The 20,462-nt window shown below is 32.3% G+C and overlaps 1 protein-coding gene across 1 annotated transcript in view; it reads right to left on the minus strand.

The window, feature by feature from the left end:
* Positions 1-1,753: 1,753 nt before the first annotated feature.
* The window catches only part of PSPC1 (paraspeckle component 1), a 79,120-nt gene continuing 60,411 nt past the window's right edge, over positions 1,754-20,462 (minus strand). Inside the window, exons 7-9 of the mRNA XM_055317258.1 lie at positions 17,241-17,298; positions 13,822-13,991; positions 1,754-11,551 (exon numbers count right to left, since the gene is read on the minus strand). Coding sequence (XP_055173233.1) covers positions 11,366-11,551; positions 13,822-13,991; positions 17,241-17,298 — 414 coding nt within the window. The 3' untranslated portion in view covers positions 1,754-11,365. The remainder of the gene's footprint in view (positions 11,552-13,821; positions 13,992-17,240; positions 17,299-20,462) is intronic.

Here is a 20,462-nt window from a genome sequence, read left to right on the forward strand (position 1 = left end):
TGGATTTGAACCCCATGCTGGGTAGAGATTACTCCAAAAAGATCTTTTTAAAAAAAAGCCCTGGGGCCTACGATACAGTTGGATATATGAAATATATGAAAATATATTTTATATGAAATATATATTTTTTGGGGGGAAGACAGTGCAACTGGGGCCTCAATCTCAATCCCATGACCCTGAGATCACCATCTGAACCAAATTCAAGAGTCAGTCGCTCAACTGAGCCACCCATGTACCCCTATAGTTGGGTTTTAATTTAAATGGAAAACTACTGCATCTAAAAAGCAGACATACAGTCATATAATTCACACTCTAAAAGGGTGCACTAGATACTATGTGGAAAATAAATTACAAGAACCAAAGTAAAAGCAAGACAAGTTAGGAGGGTATTACAGACACCTTCAGTTACAAACAACTGTGCCTTGAGATGACGTATTTTACCAGCAGAGTTTTAGAATTCCAATAATCCACCAGTTACTCAAACCAAAATGTTTTTAAAAATCCAATACCTTCCTCTACCTCAAGCAACTAAATATCCCAACCCTCAATCCTGAACACACTTACCTTCTGTGTTTCAGTTAATGTTTCTCAGCACCATCACCCCATCATTCAAACTAGAAAACCAGAACACTTTTCATCTTCCCCTCTTCCACCAAACTAGTCTATTAAGTTCACTCTACTTCTGAATCATTGTCTGGAATCTGAACAATCATCACAGACACTAAAGATCTTTTCAAATATCATGTGGAAGGTGGAGGGTGGAGAGTGTGGGAGAGAACCAATGATCTATGTTCTCTGCTTTCTGATCCACTTAATTCTTGTCCTGATACCCAGGACCTAAAAAGGTAAAAATCAAAATTCAATTTAGATCAGTTTCATCTGAACACTTTTTCCCTTTTCTACTCTCACCTCCTACACTAGACAGCTCCTTATTAACTCTTCACTTATTAGTCCTTCTGACTACACCATTCCATCATCCCACAACCCACCCCTTCCTTATCGTCTACCTCCAAAAACCCTACAGCTGGCAAATACTTACTCACCTTAATGACCTGCTCAAAAGTTATCTTAGTGAATTCTTCCCAGTCTTCCCAAGGTAAGATACTTGCCTCAAGGTAAGATACTTGCCTCAAGGTTTTCAGAACATTTCCTATTCCTTTCCTTCCTATCAACTGGCCTTACACTTTGCTTGCATAAAATCATTAAATTCTAAATCCCAAGAGCACAAGGACCATATTTTCTTCATTTTATATTCTCATGTAAACACCATGTGTTGCCCTAAACTGGTGTCAATCATTTGCTGAAAAAACATTTAATCAAGATGTACTATAAAATGAGGATAAGCCACAAATGGTAAGATCCTATTCTCATAGAGCTGACATCGTGGAGAGAATGAAATAAACATGAACACAAAAACTTCAAAGATTTTAAGAGAAATCTTGTATGACAATTTTTGGACTTAAATTTTATGGAGTATCAAGTAGATAATAAACAAAAAAAAGGGGGGAGAACAAAAGTGAAAGGAATAAATGTAAACTTAATGTGCACAATTTATTTCCTAAAACTGTTATTCAAATTTCTTTCTTGCACTCCTATACAAACACTAAGCAATTATACTACCAGGAAATCAATCTCACTAACACCCAATGGTGAATACATAAACTCTAGATAGAGTTCAACTCAAATTATTAATTTTTTAAAAAGATAAAAATAACTGAACTGGATAATTACACCATGTAATGAGATTCTGGGATTACATTCACATAAGGAAAAGAAAAATTTGACAAAGTTACTATTATAAACCAGCACTATCTGGAAGAAAAATAAGGCAATGTAAGAAATTTTAAATTTCTAAGTACATTAAAGAGAAAAAAAGCGAGAGATGAAATTAGCTAAATAATATATTTTATTTAACCCAATATATCCAAAATATATTTCAACAAACATATTAAACACTGAGATAGTTTACATTCATTTCTTCATACCAAGTCTGCAATTCTGTACTTTACACATCTAAGTCAGTGGTAAATTCTCTCCAATATTTATGTGTATTTAGATTTCATTATATTTAAGATGCAAAAGGAAATTTGCATACCCAAGTTGTTCCAAATATGCTAAACACACTGTATTGCTATATCCAACTTAATTACAATAAAATTAAAAGTCTTAATCTCACTAGTCCCATTCCAAAGAGTCAACAGTTCACACATGGCCACCACACTGAACAGCACAGCTCCAACAGACTTAGGACTTCCACTTCATCTATTACATGTTGTCTTTTATCAGCGCAGACTAAATTAAACAATGTTGTCCCCCTGTCTCCTGAGATAAGCATTTTCCAGTCCTCTTATCTAAAACAGAAGCTGTCATTTTTTCTACCCTTTTTACCTTATAAATTATTTCGACTCTTATTTGTTCTTCTAGGTCTGGAACACTAGTGCCATAGGAACGGAGGGTTGTTCTACTCTGTGCACAGCTAATCTGCAGTGCCCAAACTGCAAGAAACGGTCAATATAGCAACTGCAGAAAACCAGCATTGAACACTTTGCTAAATTATTTAACATGTACATCATACTTATGTGATCTATAAAAGAGACTAGAAATTGCTTGTGACAGTAGCTTGGTTCAAGTAGCTGCAAACTAATTCAAATTTTAAGATCTATAATTTCAATTAACCTAGAGATTGCTCTCATCCACTAAGAGATCTCAAAGATCATAATATGAACCTAACTACATCTTAGTTTACCTCAGCTCTAACATTGTAGCATGAATACCGGGACATAAAATTTACTCCCCTAAAAATATGAACATACGATCTAGGCAAGGCAGAAATTAACAATCTGAACACTTGTTTTTTTTATATACTTCCTATCCCTAAAATTTGGAGCATGCCATTTTCCAAAACCTTCTGATCTCCTCTAATATTTTAAAAGATTTACTGGCTCCAGATAAAAGTCAATGTACCATAATATAAAGAAACAAAAAAATAAGGTTTTTTGAATTTTCCTAATTAATCATCATGCATAATTCTAAATAGTAGCAACAGATCAAATACAAATCTAAAGTTTTTATGCCTGCCTAGTAGGATGACAGCAGCTGTTAAATATGGGGTCAGGTGTGCAGGGATTATATAAAAGTCCTCTTTATATGCGGTTGTGCTTTCCCAGTTTGTTACCCATAATCTGGAAGCAGACGACACTCCTGACAGATGGTCAGAAGGTCAGTAGTAGCTTACTGCTATATCACAATGCCTTTAACACTCACCTCACTCCATCTCATTACATAGGCATTTTATCACCTCACAGGCAATGCGTACAATATTCTGAGACAGAGGCCAAGTTCACATAACTTTTATTACAGTATACAGTTATAATTATTGTATTTTTCATTAGTCATTATTGTTAATCTATTAATACTACTGTGCCTAATTTATAAATTAAACTTTATCGCAGACATGCATGGAAATGGGGGAAAAAGGTATATGTATGGTTTGGTACTATCTGCACCTTTAGACATCTATGGGGTGGGATGTGTCTTAGAATTTTCCTCTTCAGATAAGGGGACACTACTATATAGGGAAACCATAATCTGAGCCAGAAAACTTCAGTAATGTATAGTTTAAGAGCTTCCTTTTTCAAATTTTATCTTTTTTCTGAATTTGTGTACCTAAAAAAATAAAGTTAAGCACTGATTTTTGTAGAACTGTAATTCACTTGTAGTGTCCAAGTACAGAAGTTAATCATTTCTTCAAGAAAATTAGTAATAAATTACTGAACAGGAAAAATAAATGTGTAATAAATCTAGTCACGTAATTTTAAATAGATGAAACGACGTTTTACTCTCATTAGACTGCATGAAAATTCCTCAGTTGGAAAAGAGTTAATAAGCCACCTTGGGGAAGAAATCTAGTAGTCTCTTAAGTCCTGGGTTTCCACAGAGTAAGGAATCTGACTTAAGAAAAAATGAGGGAGGGGTAGGTTGGTGCAAAGTTAAAAGATAAAAGGGTAGATGAATTGACTTCCTTGTTGACAGATATGTAACCTCTCAGAGTCAAACCCATTTCTAGTCCACAAAATACACAAAATGCTGGTCAGTGTGATTTCCTGGCAAAACTAGCATAAATTACATTATGCTAGTGTAATCTTTGGGAAGCAAGAGAAGACAGGCATCTAGGTGATATCTAAATTACTATTATAAACAAGTCTGCCTGGGTGGTTTAGTCCAGTAAGCATCTAACTTCAGCTCAGATCATGACTCCTAGGGTCCTAAATTTGAGCCCTGCACCAGGCTCCCTGCTCAGCAGGGAGTCTGCTTCTCCCTTTGTCTCTCTGTGCACACTCTCTCCCCTCTCTCTCAAATAAAATCTTAGGGAAAAAAAAAAGTCTACCTCCTTTCCTATACACAGATACTCTTAGAAGACATACACCACAATGTTCTAGAAACTACCTAAGATATTCAGAAGGCTACAAACCAGGTGATTGTTTCTTTGCACCAACATAGTCAAAAACTTTTGAAAAGAACCATAATCAATATACTATGTCCTCTCATTATGGCCCAATTTAATTGTTTTAATGTACTGCATAATTCTGAATAGACTTTGAATCATATATATGTATGTTAATCTTTGTAAAGTCTCACAAGCCAGGCTCTAACTTTTTACCATAAAATTACTCAACAATTTCCATTTATTGAACTCCTTGACGGCATTACTTTCTAAAATGACTAATGCAAATGGAAGTTTAAAACCAAAAGGAAACTACAATTTAATAAATATACTCATGGTCTTTAGAATATGCATTTATCAAATCTTTATCTTCAATCTAGAATAGCTAAAGACCAGTTCACAAGAGAAAGGTTGAGCCATCATTTTAATCCACCAAAATGGTGTCACTGTATTCATATTTATCAACATAGTAAGCAAAGACTAAGTTTTCTAAAACCTTCACCTGTCAGGCATATGCATCTTCAAGATTTTTTTAAGATTTTTTTTTTTTTCTTAAATATCCACAACACCCAGCGTGGGGCTCAAACTCACAATCCCAAGGTCCAGCAATAGTCCTACAGCCAGCCAGGTGTCCCAAGCATCTTCAAATATACTGATACTAAAACATTATCACACTGTTTCATTTCTCATGCTGGTGTAAGCAGTTGCAAATCAGTTAAGTGAAAAAGTTTTATAAAATTTTCCAATTGTACTTTTCTATATTCACTTGAAATAACTAGGCTTGTGACACAAAAATGAAATCCTAGTTCAAATGAAGGTAATAATTACATATTATGCAAAAGATTTAGTACTTAATAGCCGTGAGAGTGCCTACTTAAAAATAATGGACTTTTTGCAGTACTTATCAACTGGCAGTAGCTGGAAGTTTTTTGAATGGTTTCAATGATTGGCCAGGGATCCTAAGCAGCATATAATGTACCAGGACAGTCACCTCTGCCACCACCAAAAATCAACCAACCAAAATATTACTGTGATTCTTTTAATATTTTAGAACAGAAATTCTCAAAGAGGAGTCCCCAAGCCCAATGTCAGATCATCAGGGAACTTGTTAGAAATGTACATTACTCAGCCACATCTGAGACCAGCTGAAATCAGAAGTTGTAGGATGGGGCCCAGAGATATTTTAATGAGCCCTCCAGGAGCCTCAAGGCACACTGAAGTTTGAGAACCACCAATCTGAATGGACGTTCATGGCTGCTGGTGTTTAATCTTGAGCAGGGATTTTGTTGTTCCACTACTGTATCTCTCTGCCTTAGGAAAGGGCACAAGAGCAAACAATAGGACCCCTCAATACATTCTGGTACAAGGAATATAGTACAATTCTGAATAACATGGCTCAGAATACATGAAATTCTGTATGACTGAGAAAGTATCATTTTGCAATTACTCCGATTTTTATGTTCACTTTGCTAAACTGCTAGTTCCTAATGTTTAAAATATTCTACTCCCCCTCAAAAAATATTCTACCCAGTCCATGAACATGCAAATATTCTAAGCAATTCTAAAAAATTAGCATTAAAGACTAAGTAACCACTGAGCAAGTTACTACTGCCTCCAACACTTTAAAAGGTGAGAAATTAAAAGAGAATTACTATGTGTGAGATCACTTACTTTTTTCATTACATAAAAACACTAGGCAACATTTGTAAATCGAAGCAATGTGTTACATTTGATACAGATTTAATGTTATCTAATCTGAAAATAGCCTGAAGAAAAATTAACTATAATTATTCTGACAAAGCATACAACAATAATTTGCAGAAAATAAATTGTTCACATAAGCATACAAAAATAAAAATATAAATAACTCATAGGCCAAAGTTGGCAAAGTTAATAGTGATAAGATTATATATGATTAAATCCCAAAACATACCTAAACTCTCATTCACATTCACAAAAGTCTGGCAGGTCGACATTCTGCATAAATAAGATGGAACAAGGACGAATAGGTCTTAAAATATCCAGTCACAGATATAAATATAAAATATAACATATTATTGCAGCTACTCCTTTAAGTTTTGACACTACCTCATATCCATGTATTTCCTAACTTAAATATCTGAAATGTTCATTTCAGAGCTAGAAACAAATTTTAGATACAAATACCAATTCCAAAGTCTTCAACACTACCAAGAACACATTTATATAGATCATTAAGAAACTCTAGGTCCATTACATTACAACTCAAGTAAAGTCCACATATTACTATTGAAGTAATGCCGGAACCTTGTTTTTAATTAATAAAAACCACTTATTGACAATATTTTTTTAAAAAATAAGTTGAAAATTTTAAAATCATGTATTCCTAAAAAATAAAATAAAAAAAAAAATAAAATCATGTATTCCTACTAAGTACACTAATTAATTCTTCACTAATTAGTCTTAACTTTGAGGTGGAAGCGCCTTACATAAAATTTGGGTGATTATATTTTATAAATAGAACTGAAATTTTATGTACATGTAGAAGCAGAATACCATCTTTTAAAATCCATTTCATTAACTTGGAAAGAAACAGTAATTCTAACAAGATTTTTATATAAACAGTCAAAAATATCTAGTAACTGTTGCAGAGGGGGGAGGAGTTGGTAAGATAACAGTGAGTGATTCAAACAATAAGACAATATACTTGAAAAATAATTCTTTAAAATGTGTACTACAAACTCTGACTAGATTAAGAAATGCAGTATATTCCATCTAGAAAATATAAGCTTCTTTTATTGAAAAGGAAAACTATATGAAAAAACGAAGAGAAACCCCTGGAGGTATTTATAATCTAAATTATGATTATATGGAAAAAGACAAGAAGTACAGTAATATTCCTAAGGTAACGCATTCTGGTTGTGTCTTATAAAGATTCAAACTTCAATTATTGTTTTTCAGTAATCAAGAAAACAAAATTTCAAGATGCTTTTTCTGTACTTAGAAGACAGTGGTTTTGACCAAAAAAAGCTAATATATAATACATAGATTGTAATCGGATACTATTAAAACAATTTAATATCAGATACTATAAAAATAATTAAATTCTTCACTATTTCTCCAGAGTGAGATTCTATAAATTACTTGTCCACATTCAACTGGGAAGCTATGCGTGGTTCCACTTTACACAACAGTGAAAAGCAATTATGTAAAATGAGCGCACTAAAATTGCTTCCTGTTTTTTAAAAAATTTAGCTCTGAAGGGTACAGGAAAGGAAATACTCTTGTCCAGTACGAAATTACTCTCAATTTATTTAATCATTTGTTTAGGATGAAACAAACCCATCAATTTCAGTGATGGACTTGCTCCTTACTTTGAAGTAGTTCCCACCTCTTCCCCCACCCCTGGCCCCAAGTTAAGTCCATGGCTACAAATATCTATGTAGGAAGTAAGCACAGAAAAATATTTACAAGTATTTAATTTAGGAGTTAGATATGTGGGTGTTCACTAACTTACTTTTGAAAATGTTATGTCTGATTTTTCAAATCATTACCACCCTCTCATTATTTCAGGAACATATTTTAACATGTTATTGGATATTATAATGTAACAACACACAAAAAAAACATTTAAATACCCAATACTCCCCCAGGAAATTTCCTCTATTTTTGCAAAATAATATATCCCTTTTATTTCTGAGAGTCCCATTTGACACTAAATTTCAAACCTTTCTTAAAAGAGCTTAAACATAATTTCATCATATTCGTAAGACATTTTTTTTTCAATCACACACATTTCAATCACACATATATCTTTTCCTCATTCAGAATCTAGGCTGTAATTATCAACAAAACCCCAAACATTAATTAATGACCATTAATCATTCAGAAATACTTTGCAATTACTATAAACCTTACATATAAACACCAAGTTACTGAAATATTCAACAAGTATGTTTTTTAATAAAACATAAAGATGTAATTTCAATTAATACTTGAGAAACAAGATCCAATATATTTCATTAATGTCCTTGATAATTTCTATTTCTAGTAAATGGCAATTCTGATGAAAACGGTTATTTTTTCCCTAATATTCCTGATACTGTTGGGTTAAAAACAAATATTTCACCTCTTTCACTGAAAGCTCAGTATTTTAAATAGAAAAATCCAAAAATTCAAGGAATAATAAATTGGGCTTTATGACAAATGGGTGAACCAAAAGTTCTTTAAAAATTAGATCTGTCGGGGGGATCCCTGGGTGGCTTAGCGGTTTGCGCCTGCCTTCCACCCAGGTAGTAATCCTGGAGTCCCAGGATTGAATCCCACATCGGGCTCCCTGCATGGAGCCTGCTTCTCCCTCTGCCTCTCTCTCTCTCATGAATAAATAAAAAATCTTTAAAAAAAAAATTATATCTGTCAAGAATAAAACCTAAATTATTTGTCTTCAAAACAAACAAAAATGGGGGAATTTTGACAAAATAATTAGGAAAATGGGTGTTCCTTTATTTTATGTACATTAATTACATATTAATAGCATATGAATCTAAATCCTACAGACTTTAAACTCAGTGTTTCAAATCATGATACAAAAGGAAACATAATATTGTGGTGTTAGAAATCTAAGATTGTTTCATATTACCTTTTTATGGAAAGAATTATGGTAGCATGTGACAATTCCACACTTATTTAGAAAAGCTAATACTAGTATTTATTTTTGTATCTACTGCTTTTAAGCAATAACATTCAAATATGCTAATTCACAAGAAAAAATATTGACTGAACCAGCCACAAAGTTGTTCATACAAAAACACTAAAACCTGAATAACTGGGAGTTCACAGATGCTCCACTTGACTGTCACTCAGAAGCTGATTGTTCCCAGGGTAAACTTGATAAGTACTGGAACAAAGATTTTCTTGATGCAGGGAAAAAGCTGTGTAGAACTCTGTTCTTGGAGCCAGATTTGAGCCGGACACTAGAATGTTCAGGAGATTAGGACATCTCTGTGCACTGGCTTTCAAATGTTCTTGAATCAATGTTACAGAATTTCACAGCCTTGGCCAAAGACAGCTTGGTAATAACATCAAAGGATCAAGTTTTTCCCACTTTAAATTCAGCTTTGAAGCAAAATACAGTGCTAGAAATTACCTAGGATTATACGAATAAAACTATAGATGATGGGAAAGGTATATTTAGGTACAACAGGTATCATTTAAATCATTTAAATATCAATGTAAAACTCCCTACACTGTAATTAATCAGTTAATTAAAACAAATTTCACTCCATGCCAACTCATACGCATGGAAAAATGTGATGAGAACAGTATTTTTTACTGTTATTTTACAATATCCAAATCATGTTTTCGAAGACTTGCCAAAAACAAAGCCTGTGAATACTGAGAATTTTATAAAATAATTCCATCCATCCTGTTTCTAAAAAAGATAATGTGAAATAATACACAAGACAAATGTTACAAAAGAATGCACCTCAATTTTGCTTTACAACTGCTTTTATGCAAGATTTTAAATTAACCAAATTTAAATTCCAAATTATGCCTTCCAGCATAAACATACACCATGCAAAAATTAATTTTTACATACTGTTCATTTTAAAACAGAATATTTCATGGAAATGCTAAAAGCATGATACAGTAATACACTGAAATGTTATGTGAGAAATAACCATATTATGATCAATGGCTGATGCATTAGATTTGTAGTTTAAGGTGGATATGTAATTCCTTAAATGCAATTTTAAATTAAATATGGCTAACACACAAAATTTTAAATATAGCAAGGACTTTCAGAATAACAATTATAATGTGATAAAATCTGTTTCTCCCTAATACTGAAAACCAAAATTCAAAATACGTAGACTGTAGAGGGAGCTAATCTGATTCCAATGACCTTAGCCTTTCTCAAGTTAATTCCCTGTTTTTGTTTCTTTAAATCACCACTTAAACTGTATTCCTTGGAAATACAACTAGCCTATCAGACAAGTTTACTGGAGAGACTTACCAAACTATATGAAGATATTTACAACACCTCAGAATTAATCCATCTATAGTACTTCGATAAACAACATTCTCAGGAAATGCCTAATTTCTTCTAAAGCATACCAAACCTCACTTAACATCCAACCTAACTGTATTGTTTGATTTTAAAAGAAAATTTAAAGGGTAAGATCCAGATACACCAAATAATGGTAGAAAAGATTAAAAATAGACATTATTTTATAAGCAAAAGAGATTTGCCTCCAAACAGGTTGTTTTTTTCCAAGATTCAAAAGGTTTATTTGAAAAACTCAGCACAGGACAAAGATATCCTTAATATTCTTTCTTAGAATATTTGAAATATTCAGAATCTATATGAAATGTAGACAGCAACTCTGATTTCACAGAAAGAACATCAATGGTTTATTACAAATGTAAACCCGTTCCCACACCCCCTCCCCAATGCACTATTCTATCTACCCCTATTGACATTAGCTTTCACTAAGCTTCTATCTTTTCAGTGCTACTAAAAAGCAGAAAATCATTTTCATTTTTAAATGGCTGGGATTAATTAAAGCAACCAAAGTATTACTGTTACAGCAATGTTTAGTGAAACTATGAGAGAACACTACTAGTAACATTTGTAAATTATCCAAAATGATTTCTTTATTGAGATTAACTACATAGACTTCACAGTTCTATGGCATACTTATATTTAGCTAAAGTCACAAACACATTTTAACATTCACAATGATGAGCATCATCATTACCAATCTACAAAGCTTATGTATGAATAAAGAAAAATACAAAAACCTCAAGTTTTACAAAAGAAAAACTTTAAAGTCTACATACATTAACAATAAAACCATTTCTTCCAGGAAACAAGTAAAAGTATAAAGGCATACCAGAGACTTTTTTTTTTCTCTAAGTAAGCCAGGAATGAAAGAATGTTTAATATCTACGACGCTTATTAGGGCCTTCAAAGTTGCCCCCTTGGCTTCCTCTACCAAAACCACCAGGACCACCACTAACAGGACCTACACCACTCATTGGTGCTTGAGGGGTTTCAGAACCTGTTCTACTCCCCATAGGTGATCCCATCTGAGATGATGGTCCTTGCGGAAATCTATCATTGTGCTAATGCCACATAATAAATATGAAGTCCATTTGGAACACGCCAAATGTAAGTGACAAGAAAAATTGGCAAAATCCCAAGTGGTGGTGTCATGAAGTTCAGCAGAAAGTCCAGCAGAATCAGGATCACACATAGAAGGAAGAAAGGAGCAATTTAATTAGTTACTACGTTTAAAAAAAAAAAAAAGCATCTGAAGAGTTACAATTGCTAATGCTATGCCCCAATTTCATGAAAAAAAGAAATGATTTTAAGAAGTAATAAGCTACTGCCATTTAAACCTAATCAGTATTACAATACTGTTCTGATCTTTTTCTGAAGGTTATACTGCATATAAACTGTGATGTGTAATAAAAAAAAATTTTTTTTGAAAATCAAAGAGTAAAACTGGGGAGCAGCATCACATTGAAAAAATAAACATTTAAAAAATTTCAACAGTAATGCTTTTAACGAAAAAGTACTAGTACAAATACGGAAAGAGTTATAATTTCAATATTAAAACTTTTGAGGCGGTTTTCCAGAAAGACTATTAATGGGAAAATAGACATAATTTTTTAAAATTCACAATTTATGAACATGTACTACTAATAGCACAATTAAGTAAATACCTGACTCCTGTGCTTTGGAAAATTTTACAATAACCACCTATGTTAATCTCAAAGATTGAACAGAACTCTCCACATGCAGTAGTAAAATATCACTGTAAAAAGACCAAGGGTGATATTTAAATAAAGATTACAACTTCAGGGGGGTGGGTAGGGGAAAATGGGCCAGTTAATATTAACTTTTAAGTTACTACGAATGATTATATGCTATAGAAAAAGTTAACCAAAGTAGTCAAAGTTTTTACTTAGCTTTCAGACATTTTTCTATAAAATAAAGCCTCCAGAGAAGGAAACAAATACACTAATTATATCATGCGCCATCTGATCATAGTAGATATTATGGCACTGCCTTTTTATCTCCATACACAAACATTCATAAAAAAAAATGTTAGCATGTCTAATTTTTCCAAATTTTTAAAAGATTGCATTTAAAGTAAATAAATTTTAAAATGATGAAACATTGTCTCCATCAATTGTAAGACACACATTCACTTCTAACATCTCTGAAATCAGTATGTATTAACAAGTACTCAGTGGAATGTCTGAATTTAATTGGCAGTGCTTTATATGCTATGCAGTGCTGTATCAGCATGGCGCCTTAATGTTTGTTGTGATAGTTCCAAAACTATGTTGCCTTTTCAAAATATACACTCAACCAATTTTCCTTTTCTAAATGTTATTTAGAACAATCATTAACAAAAAAAAAACAAATGAGAAAATGTGTTGCCAATACAATAGCTTCTTTAAACAGTGACAGACTTTAAGGGAAATGAGAAAAGTTATCAGTCTTGCTACTAGTATTCAAGTAAAAATAAGAACTACTGAAAAATTTTGCTTTTATAATTATTTAACCCACACAAAGATATCTTCACACTCTCAAACCAAGATATAAACTGTGTATTTTAAAATTTTGTAACAATTATGATTAATAATTCTGTAAGACTTCAAAATGTAAATTTAAAGTACACTTTAAAACTTTAATGTACCTTATTTTGTAGTTAAAATAAAATCCCTGAAATTAATTTTAAGTGTTTTTTTTATTAAAAATGCTTACTGAAAACTGTGTTTTCACACATATTGGGAGTTTCATTCCCAACCAAAGGTAAGGAGTCCACAAGGAAAAGAATATAATCTTAAAATACTTGACACCTTTACAGTGAATACTGGTAAGAAATGGATACAAACTAAAAGCAATATAAAAATAACTGTAGGGATCCCTGGGTGGCGCAGCGGTTTGGCGCCTGCCTTTGGCCCAGGGCGCGATCCGGGAGACACGGGATCGAATCCCACATCAGGCTCCCGGTGCATGGAGCCTGCTTCTCCCTCTGCCTATGTCTCTGCCTCTCTCTCTCTCTCAGTGACTATCATAAATAAATAAAAAAATAAAAATTTAAAAAAAAATAAAAAATAAAAAAAATAACTGTAATTAACATGTATCTGCCATATACTTGAGTACAAAAGCATGCCATGAATGATAATCCTAACTCCTGTGATACTTAAAAATTGCTTCTCCTAAGTCAACATATAAACTTCACAAAATTACTTTTTCTTCAATGGATATTATCTTTACCACCAAAATGATGCCAAATTATGTAAAGTGTGAAGTTACCTTTGGGGCAGAAAAGTATATATTACTAAATATAATCAAAATAATGTTTATGATACATTACCACTGCTCCATTATCTGGCATCATTGGAGTTCCCATATTTGCAGCTCCTTCTGGTCCCATGGCAGGACCAGGACCCATTGGTGGGCCAGGTATAGTTCCTCTGTTGTTCATATTCATACCCATCATTGGAGGAGGACCTTGGTTACCAGCAGGTGCTGGGCTAAATGCATCTACGCAAAACAATCTATACTTAGAGCTGTCCTATCTTAGTTTAGTAAACATTAAAAATTTAACAATACTTATGCAGACTATATAGCAAGACGATTATCAAATCACTTTCCTTGAGAATGGGACACTCAATTATCTATTCTATGATATGTACCTCTAGATTACCTACACTATAGAATATTCATCCCAAAATCAAAGGTACATAAAACAAATGAGACAACTACCAATTACTTTAGGATATTTGAGACTGTCAAAACTTGAAATTATTAAAATGATTAAATCATTTTAAAAATGATTATTACTTGCTAATAGCCTGCTTTTTAACCAACTACTCCCATACAATGGTAACTATACCAGTTTCAATTAACAGGAAAGGATTAGCACTTAGGAAACTATAAATATAAAAAGTTCATTAAAACTAAACTCTTGACTTTAATATAAATTACTGAACATAACCCCAGAAGTATACGAGGTACTATTTTTTAACTTTATGTAGAAAGAGGCAATATAAGCAAAAAAACTGAAAAGGCTTGTCATGATGAAGCTTATTTTTTAAAAGCAAATAGAAAAATACTAATAAAGCTATTTGAATTTTTTGACATGCTAATAAAATTCTGGAAATGGAGACAATCAGATATACTTCATATTTTTCCATCAAAAAGATATCCACCTGGCCTCATGTTAATTGCAACAGTATTTGATCTGAAATACTATATTTATAATGGATTCAACCACAACATTTTTCGGTTTTCTTTGAATTTATTTTTAAAATATTCATACTTTTTTGCATTAAAAATCTGTAACAAAGCCTAGCTCTAACTTAAGAATTTTCTTCTAGTATTTCATTCTATAGGTCAATTTTATGACTCAGAACTCAATTTCTCAAAAACACATAATAACAGAAAATGACAATCTAGAACCCTACACAGTATCTAATGCAGCTGAACTCTACATATGACTGAGCCCAGGAAGCAGGTGAGAGTTGAGAAAGTCTCACCCCACGACCAGTCCCTAGCAGTAAGACTACCACTCTTTCTCAAGAACCTAGCCACATCATGGGAAGAAATTATTTCCTTAATCCCAAAATGTTCTTGCTGAAAATTTTAACATTTTAACTATCCAAGAATATTTCTATTCCCTTAGCATAGCTATAAATAAAAATCTTTACTAGAATTCCACGACATGTCCCACATGGAAATGAGGAAGAATAAAGACACTATCTATAAGTAATCTTAACTTTCCCTAAAAAGAACAGATCAAGGATTAAGTTTTTCTTCTTTTTAATAAAACAATTGTTACATTTAACTTATAAGATTCAAATATACCTGTATAACTATGGGAATAATAAAATAAAAAATAAACATTTCCAACTATCAGTAATTAGAGTCTTATTTCTAGTAATAAAGCTTTCTATCACATAATTATAATTAAACTAAACTTAAATATCTAAGAAATGTAAATTATCTGGTTCCCTGAAAAGTAGTTTTAAAATCTATGTTTTGCTTAGTAGATACACTGGTGATACATCAGAAAAATCTACTGCCAGAGTCTATCAGTGTAACTTGATAGGACATGACAATTTACTGACTGAACAGCAATATTCAACTACATGAATAATGATTCATAACTCCAATAAACCATTAACAAAGTCAGACTGAATAAAATGTATATAGGAGAAAATTAAATGGACTGGACTGAAGGGGAGTTGAGGAAGTTGTCAATTGTAATATGGTTCTCTGGTGAAGTAAAATGCCACAAGAAATTTTAATTCTCTTAAATTCCTAACTAAATAAAGTATCTAAAGGTTTACTCTCCATTTGCTTCTGATAAAGTTGCTAACCAAAACAGAATGTTTTCAAGGTCTCTGCAACATCAGAAACACTTCATTTGTTTCTGATGTTTATGACAATCTAATAATTACAATGGCATTTCAAAGTACCTACAATCCATAACCTCACACTTACAACCCTTAAAACCACTTGGATTATATCATACACCATTCTACAATTTACTTTGGAAAGACATAAAATTGAACTACTTGTACATGACTACATATTCAACTGTGCCTCTAGAAGTTATGTATTTCTTAGAACTGTGGCGATAAATCTTATGTATTTTTTGTTCGCTAATTAATTCATGTATCCATTGTAACTAACTTGACAACTAAGATCTTTATAGGTAAGGATCATGTATCATGTATCATGCTTCCATTATATACCAGAGATGCTCAGTAACTTCTTACTGATAGTGAGAAAAATGACCAAATAAACAGCAATAACAATTTTAGATGATCTGATTGGAAAGAGGGGGGGGAAAAAAAAAGCATGAGAAAGGGGGGGGGTTGATCGCAGAAAATGTTCATTCCACATACTAGATGCTTTAAGATTTTTTATTCCATACACTATATATCCTAAGTACAATCCATATTTATGCATATTAGAATGCCCCAATAATGTAATCTTTACAACTCTATGTACATTTTGAGTTATGTGAAGATTTTAATTTTGTGACAGCCTCTGTGGGACAATATGAAATGAATGTATAAAAAATACTTGAAAAGTTTACCTAATTTTTAAGTGTGTAACATTTCAAATTTACTGTTTCCCTCAACAATAGAGAAGCTAAAGTAAGCAGTTTCTTAAAACCTTTACATCAACTCTGAAGATATGCATTAGCCTAGATGTAGAAGATATCTCCTTTCCTTGACATGTCAAATATGCCTCCAAACAGTGCGCTTCAGTGCAAAATATGGTAGGTTAGGGCAAAATAAGCTAAACATTCAGCATAACGAATAAAAGTAATTCCACTTACACAAACAGTTACCTTACCAATAGAAATTTAAAAACTACTCTCAAGAACTTTAAAACCACTGCAAACTCAGAAACTACCAAATTTCTAAGGTAAAGAGCCAATCTGAAAGCATGAAATTTGACTTTTTGAAAATGCAACATAGCTGCATCACACCATGCAATGACTGAATAAGTTTCAAGTTATATCAAAACCTGGTTACAGGTTTCTTTCATTAAATCTATTAAAACATGATATACCTTTTAGCCTTCAATGAAACAAAATTCTTCCTAGTCATATTATTTTTAATACACTTGTATTTTTCAACTTAATAAATATTAGAGATTTCACCATTACAAATGATGGTTCCAAATTTTTGTTACTGATATGTAGATACCACAAACAGCATGTACAATTCCCCAAAGAATTACAAGTTACAGAAGGCTTTTGCTTCAAATCCCTACCTCCCATGTTTATTGCTCCACGGGGACCCATATCACCCATTCTCATTTCCTGTTCTCTCTGTAAGTAAGCATAGTTGTCACAGTCAACCTATCGATCTTATGACTTTACATTTCCCATCTAAAATCAAAAAGAAAAGAATAAATTGGGACATCACTTTCCATTAAAAGAAATTAAAATTTTCCGACATCACTTACTTAATACGAACACTGAAAAGAAACTTCAGTCTCCCAGGTCTGATATGTATCACAGTGCTTAGAGCACTCCGTTTATACTACTAGATTATTAATGTGTCAGATTACACAAAATCTATTGCAGAATGTTTTTAATGTTTTTATTTCAATAGATCAAAGACACATGCCTAGATTCCCCCCCCAAAAAAAGAAAAATCTAGTATTAATAACCACGAGGACCAATTATATTTTCCTCCCATGACACTAAAGTCTTAAAACAAAAATGACAATTACCCTTTTTATATTCAAATGTATTCAAACATCCAACACAAACACCTGTGGGGCACTAAGCTAAAAATAAAGTGATAGACAATTCTCCTTGTTAATACACCTTTCCATTTTTATTCCAATAGTTGAGCACTGTTGCACCCAAGACCTAAAGATATGCCATGAAAGTCTCCACAACACACAATTATTAAAAATTCAACGTAACACTGCTTCATTTATTTGAACAAGGGTTTTACTTGGAAATCTAAATAGAAGTGTTATTACACAGTCAGCAAGTTCTGAAACAAAATGCTCTTGAGGTTAACTGTGATATAAAAGGTCATGCAAATAACATAAATTTCCGTAAAATTCAACTACTTCTAAAAACTCATTTTTTACAGTTATATAAAATTAACTTCAATGAAATCTCTAGGTGAAATTACTCAACATACTGTAATTCAAATTTGTACTCTTATTTAATGATCTTTTCCATTATCAGACCAGTGTGTTAAATGCAGCAATAATAAAACACACGGAGACAAAAGTAGCAATGTCGAAATCTTAAAGCAAAATTTTCCCCTTAAAACAATTTTATTAAAATGTGCTTGAAATTCCACTTAGCAATACAAAATACTAGTGAAAATCACCTATAAAAGCTAGAAATAAAGGAAAGAAAAGCCTATGGTAGATAAATGCCACTAAGCAGTTATGAACTGCCCGTACCTAACATAATGGACAGGTCTTAAAATGTAACCTTTAATGAAGCTATGGTTAAAGAAACGTCACTTACATAATAACATCACTTACATCATAACATCATGAAGAAATGTTTGTCACATTATTTAGAAAAAGTAAATCCCAAATATTTCTCAAAGCTATTTTTTTTAACTTTCCTAAAACTAAATTTGTCTCTTCTAATAAAATGTTTGGCTAGTGATGGGTACTACTGACTAGCAGAATAGCTAGACTATTTCACAGAACGCATTTCTGATGAAGTCATTTGGAAAATACTATGTTATGATCACACTTAGCACTATCATCAATAAATCAAGCCAAGTTGTCATTTCCTCATCATCCAAAACCAGATAAAATGTAGACTGCTTTGGCATATCCAAAATCTTCCAGGTTTATTTATAGCAGATACTTGTTATTCCATTTCAACACCACAAATACATGGATTTTTTGATCATGACATCTTTTGGGAACAAGGGTTTAATTTTTATTTTTACTTTTGTATTTGCCTTAACCATGAAAGATGAGGAATGCAGTATCTAATCACTAACAGGGTAATTATGATAGTCTTACTGTCTGAGACTTTAATTTTCAAATCCTCCTTATATATTCTGACATCCTAACTGGATGCCTATGATTCACTGGTGGGACCAATGAGAGAGACGACTTTTGTATTATGTACTTATAATTTCATCGTACTGTATCTATCACTTTCCAAAATCACGTTTAGCTTTATTATTCACAAAGTTCAGTACTTTTTTAAAAAAATCATACCTGAATTATTCTATTATTCCATTTTGTTCATTAAGAGATTTCTGAAGAGATTAATATACCAAAGATATTTATGAATTTTTTAAAGCTTTTATTTATTTATTTATTAAGTAATCTCTAACACCCAACATGGGGCTCTAACTCATGACACCAAGATCAAGAGTCATATGCTCTAAGGACTGAGCCAGCCAGGCGCCCCAAGATTCTTGTTTTTTTAAGTCAACTTTTCAACAGTGGCCGTATCATTCTTTTTCTGATGCTCTACTAGAACCTGGTTCCAGGGGCTTGGTCAGTCAGAAGAGCATGTGATTCTTGATCTCAGGTTGTGGGTTCAAACCCCACAATGTATATAGAGATTACTTAAAAATAAAAAATCTTAAAAAAAAAAAAAAAAAACCTGGTTTTCCAGTTCCAAATACCTTTCTTTAAATGAGATAATCAGATTATCTAACAATAATCCATGCTAATGCAGCTATCACTATACTAAAATACCTATGGATAAAATACAACATTTTCCACTAAATATACACTCAATTTATTTAGTACTGTTGATGTTTCCTTAAAGAAAATTACTGAGTACTATTTTGTACAGCTTCACACATGACGAAAAAGACATGGCTTTATTAGATATATCATTTTTTGACTACTTTAGAAGGAGCAAAAGAAGTTTTCAACTTCCTAGTCATGTCCTAAGATTACCGTTATTTTCTAAAAATACACTGTTACATACTTCTAGTAAAATGCAAGGATCAGAGATTACATTTAAGGGTAGTGTTAGCAATGAAAATTAAGACTACTTCTCATTGTAACTTGATTTATCAAATATCAGTAAGGACAAACACTTGGAAGTTCACCATTAACTGTGTACCTACCCAAAAAGCAATACACAAGACCCTCACTTCTATGAATTCTAATATTTGAAACTACAACTGGTATATAATATACATGTTATTTTTGGAATATAAATTTTAATGCTTTATTACCTTACCAAAAATTAGAGTTGTGGTTTGACATGAAACAACTTCTATATATATAAAATCTCAAATGACTACACTGTGATAAGATAATAAAGCTATGATTAAAACTTGGTTTAATTAATTAACTCTTCAGAGCAACCCTATAAAGTAGGTCTACTGTTACCCTATTTTAGAGATCATAAAACTGAGGTACAGCACTGTTAAATAACTTACTCAAGGCTGAAATGACCTATAAAATTCTGCCTAAAGTTCATAAAGTTGCTACCTTCACAAAGCACCCTAATTTTTTCAAGGATTCCAACAA

Source organism: Nyctereutes procyonoides, unplaced genomic scaffold, assembly GCF_905146905.1.
Source record: "Nyctereutes procyonoides isolate TBG_1078 unplaced genomic scaffold, NYPRO_anot_genome, whole genome shotgun sequence".
Taxonomy (NCBI): domain Eukaryota; kingdom Metazoa; phylum Chordata; class Mammalia; order Carnivora; family Canidae; genus Nyctereutes; species Nyctereutes procyonoides.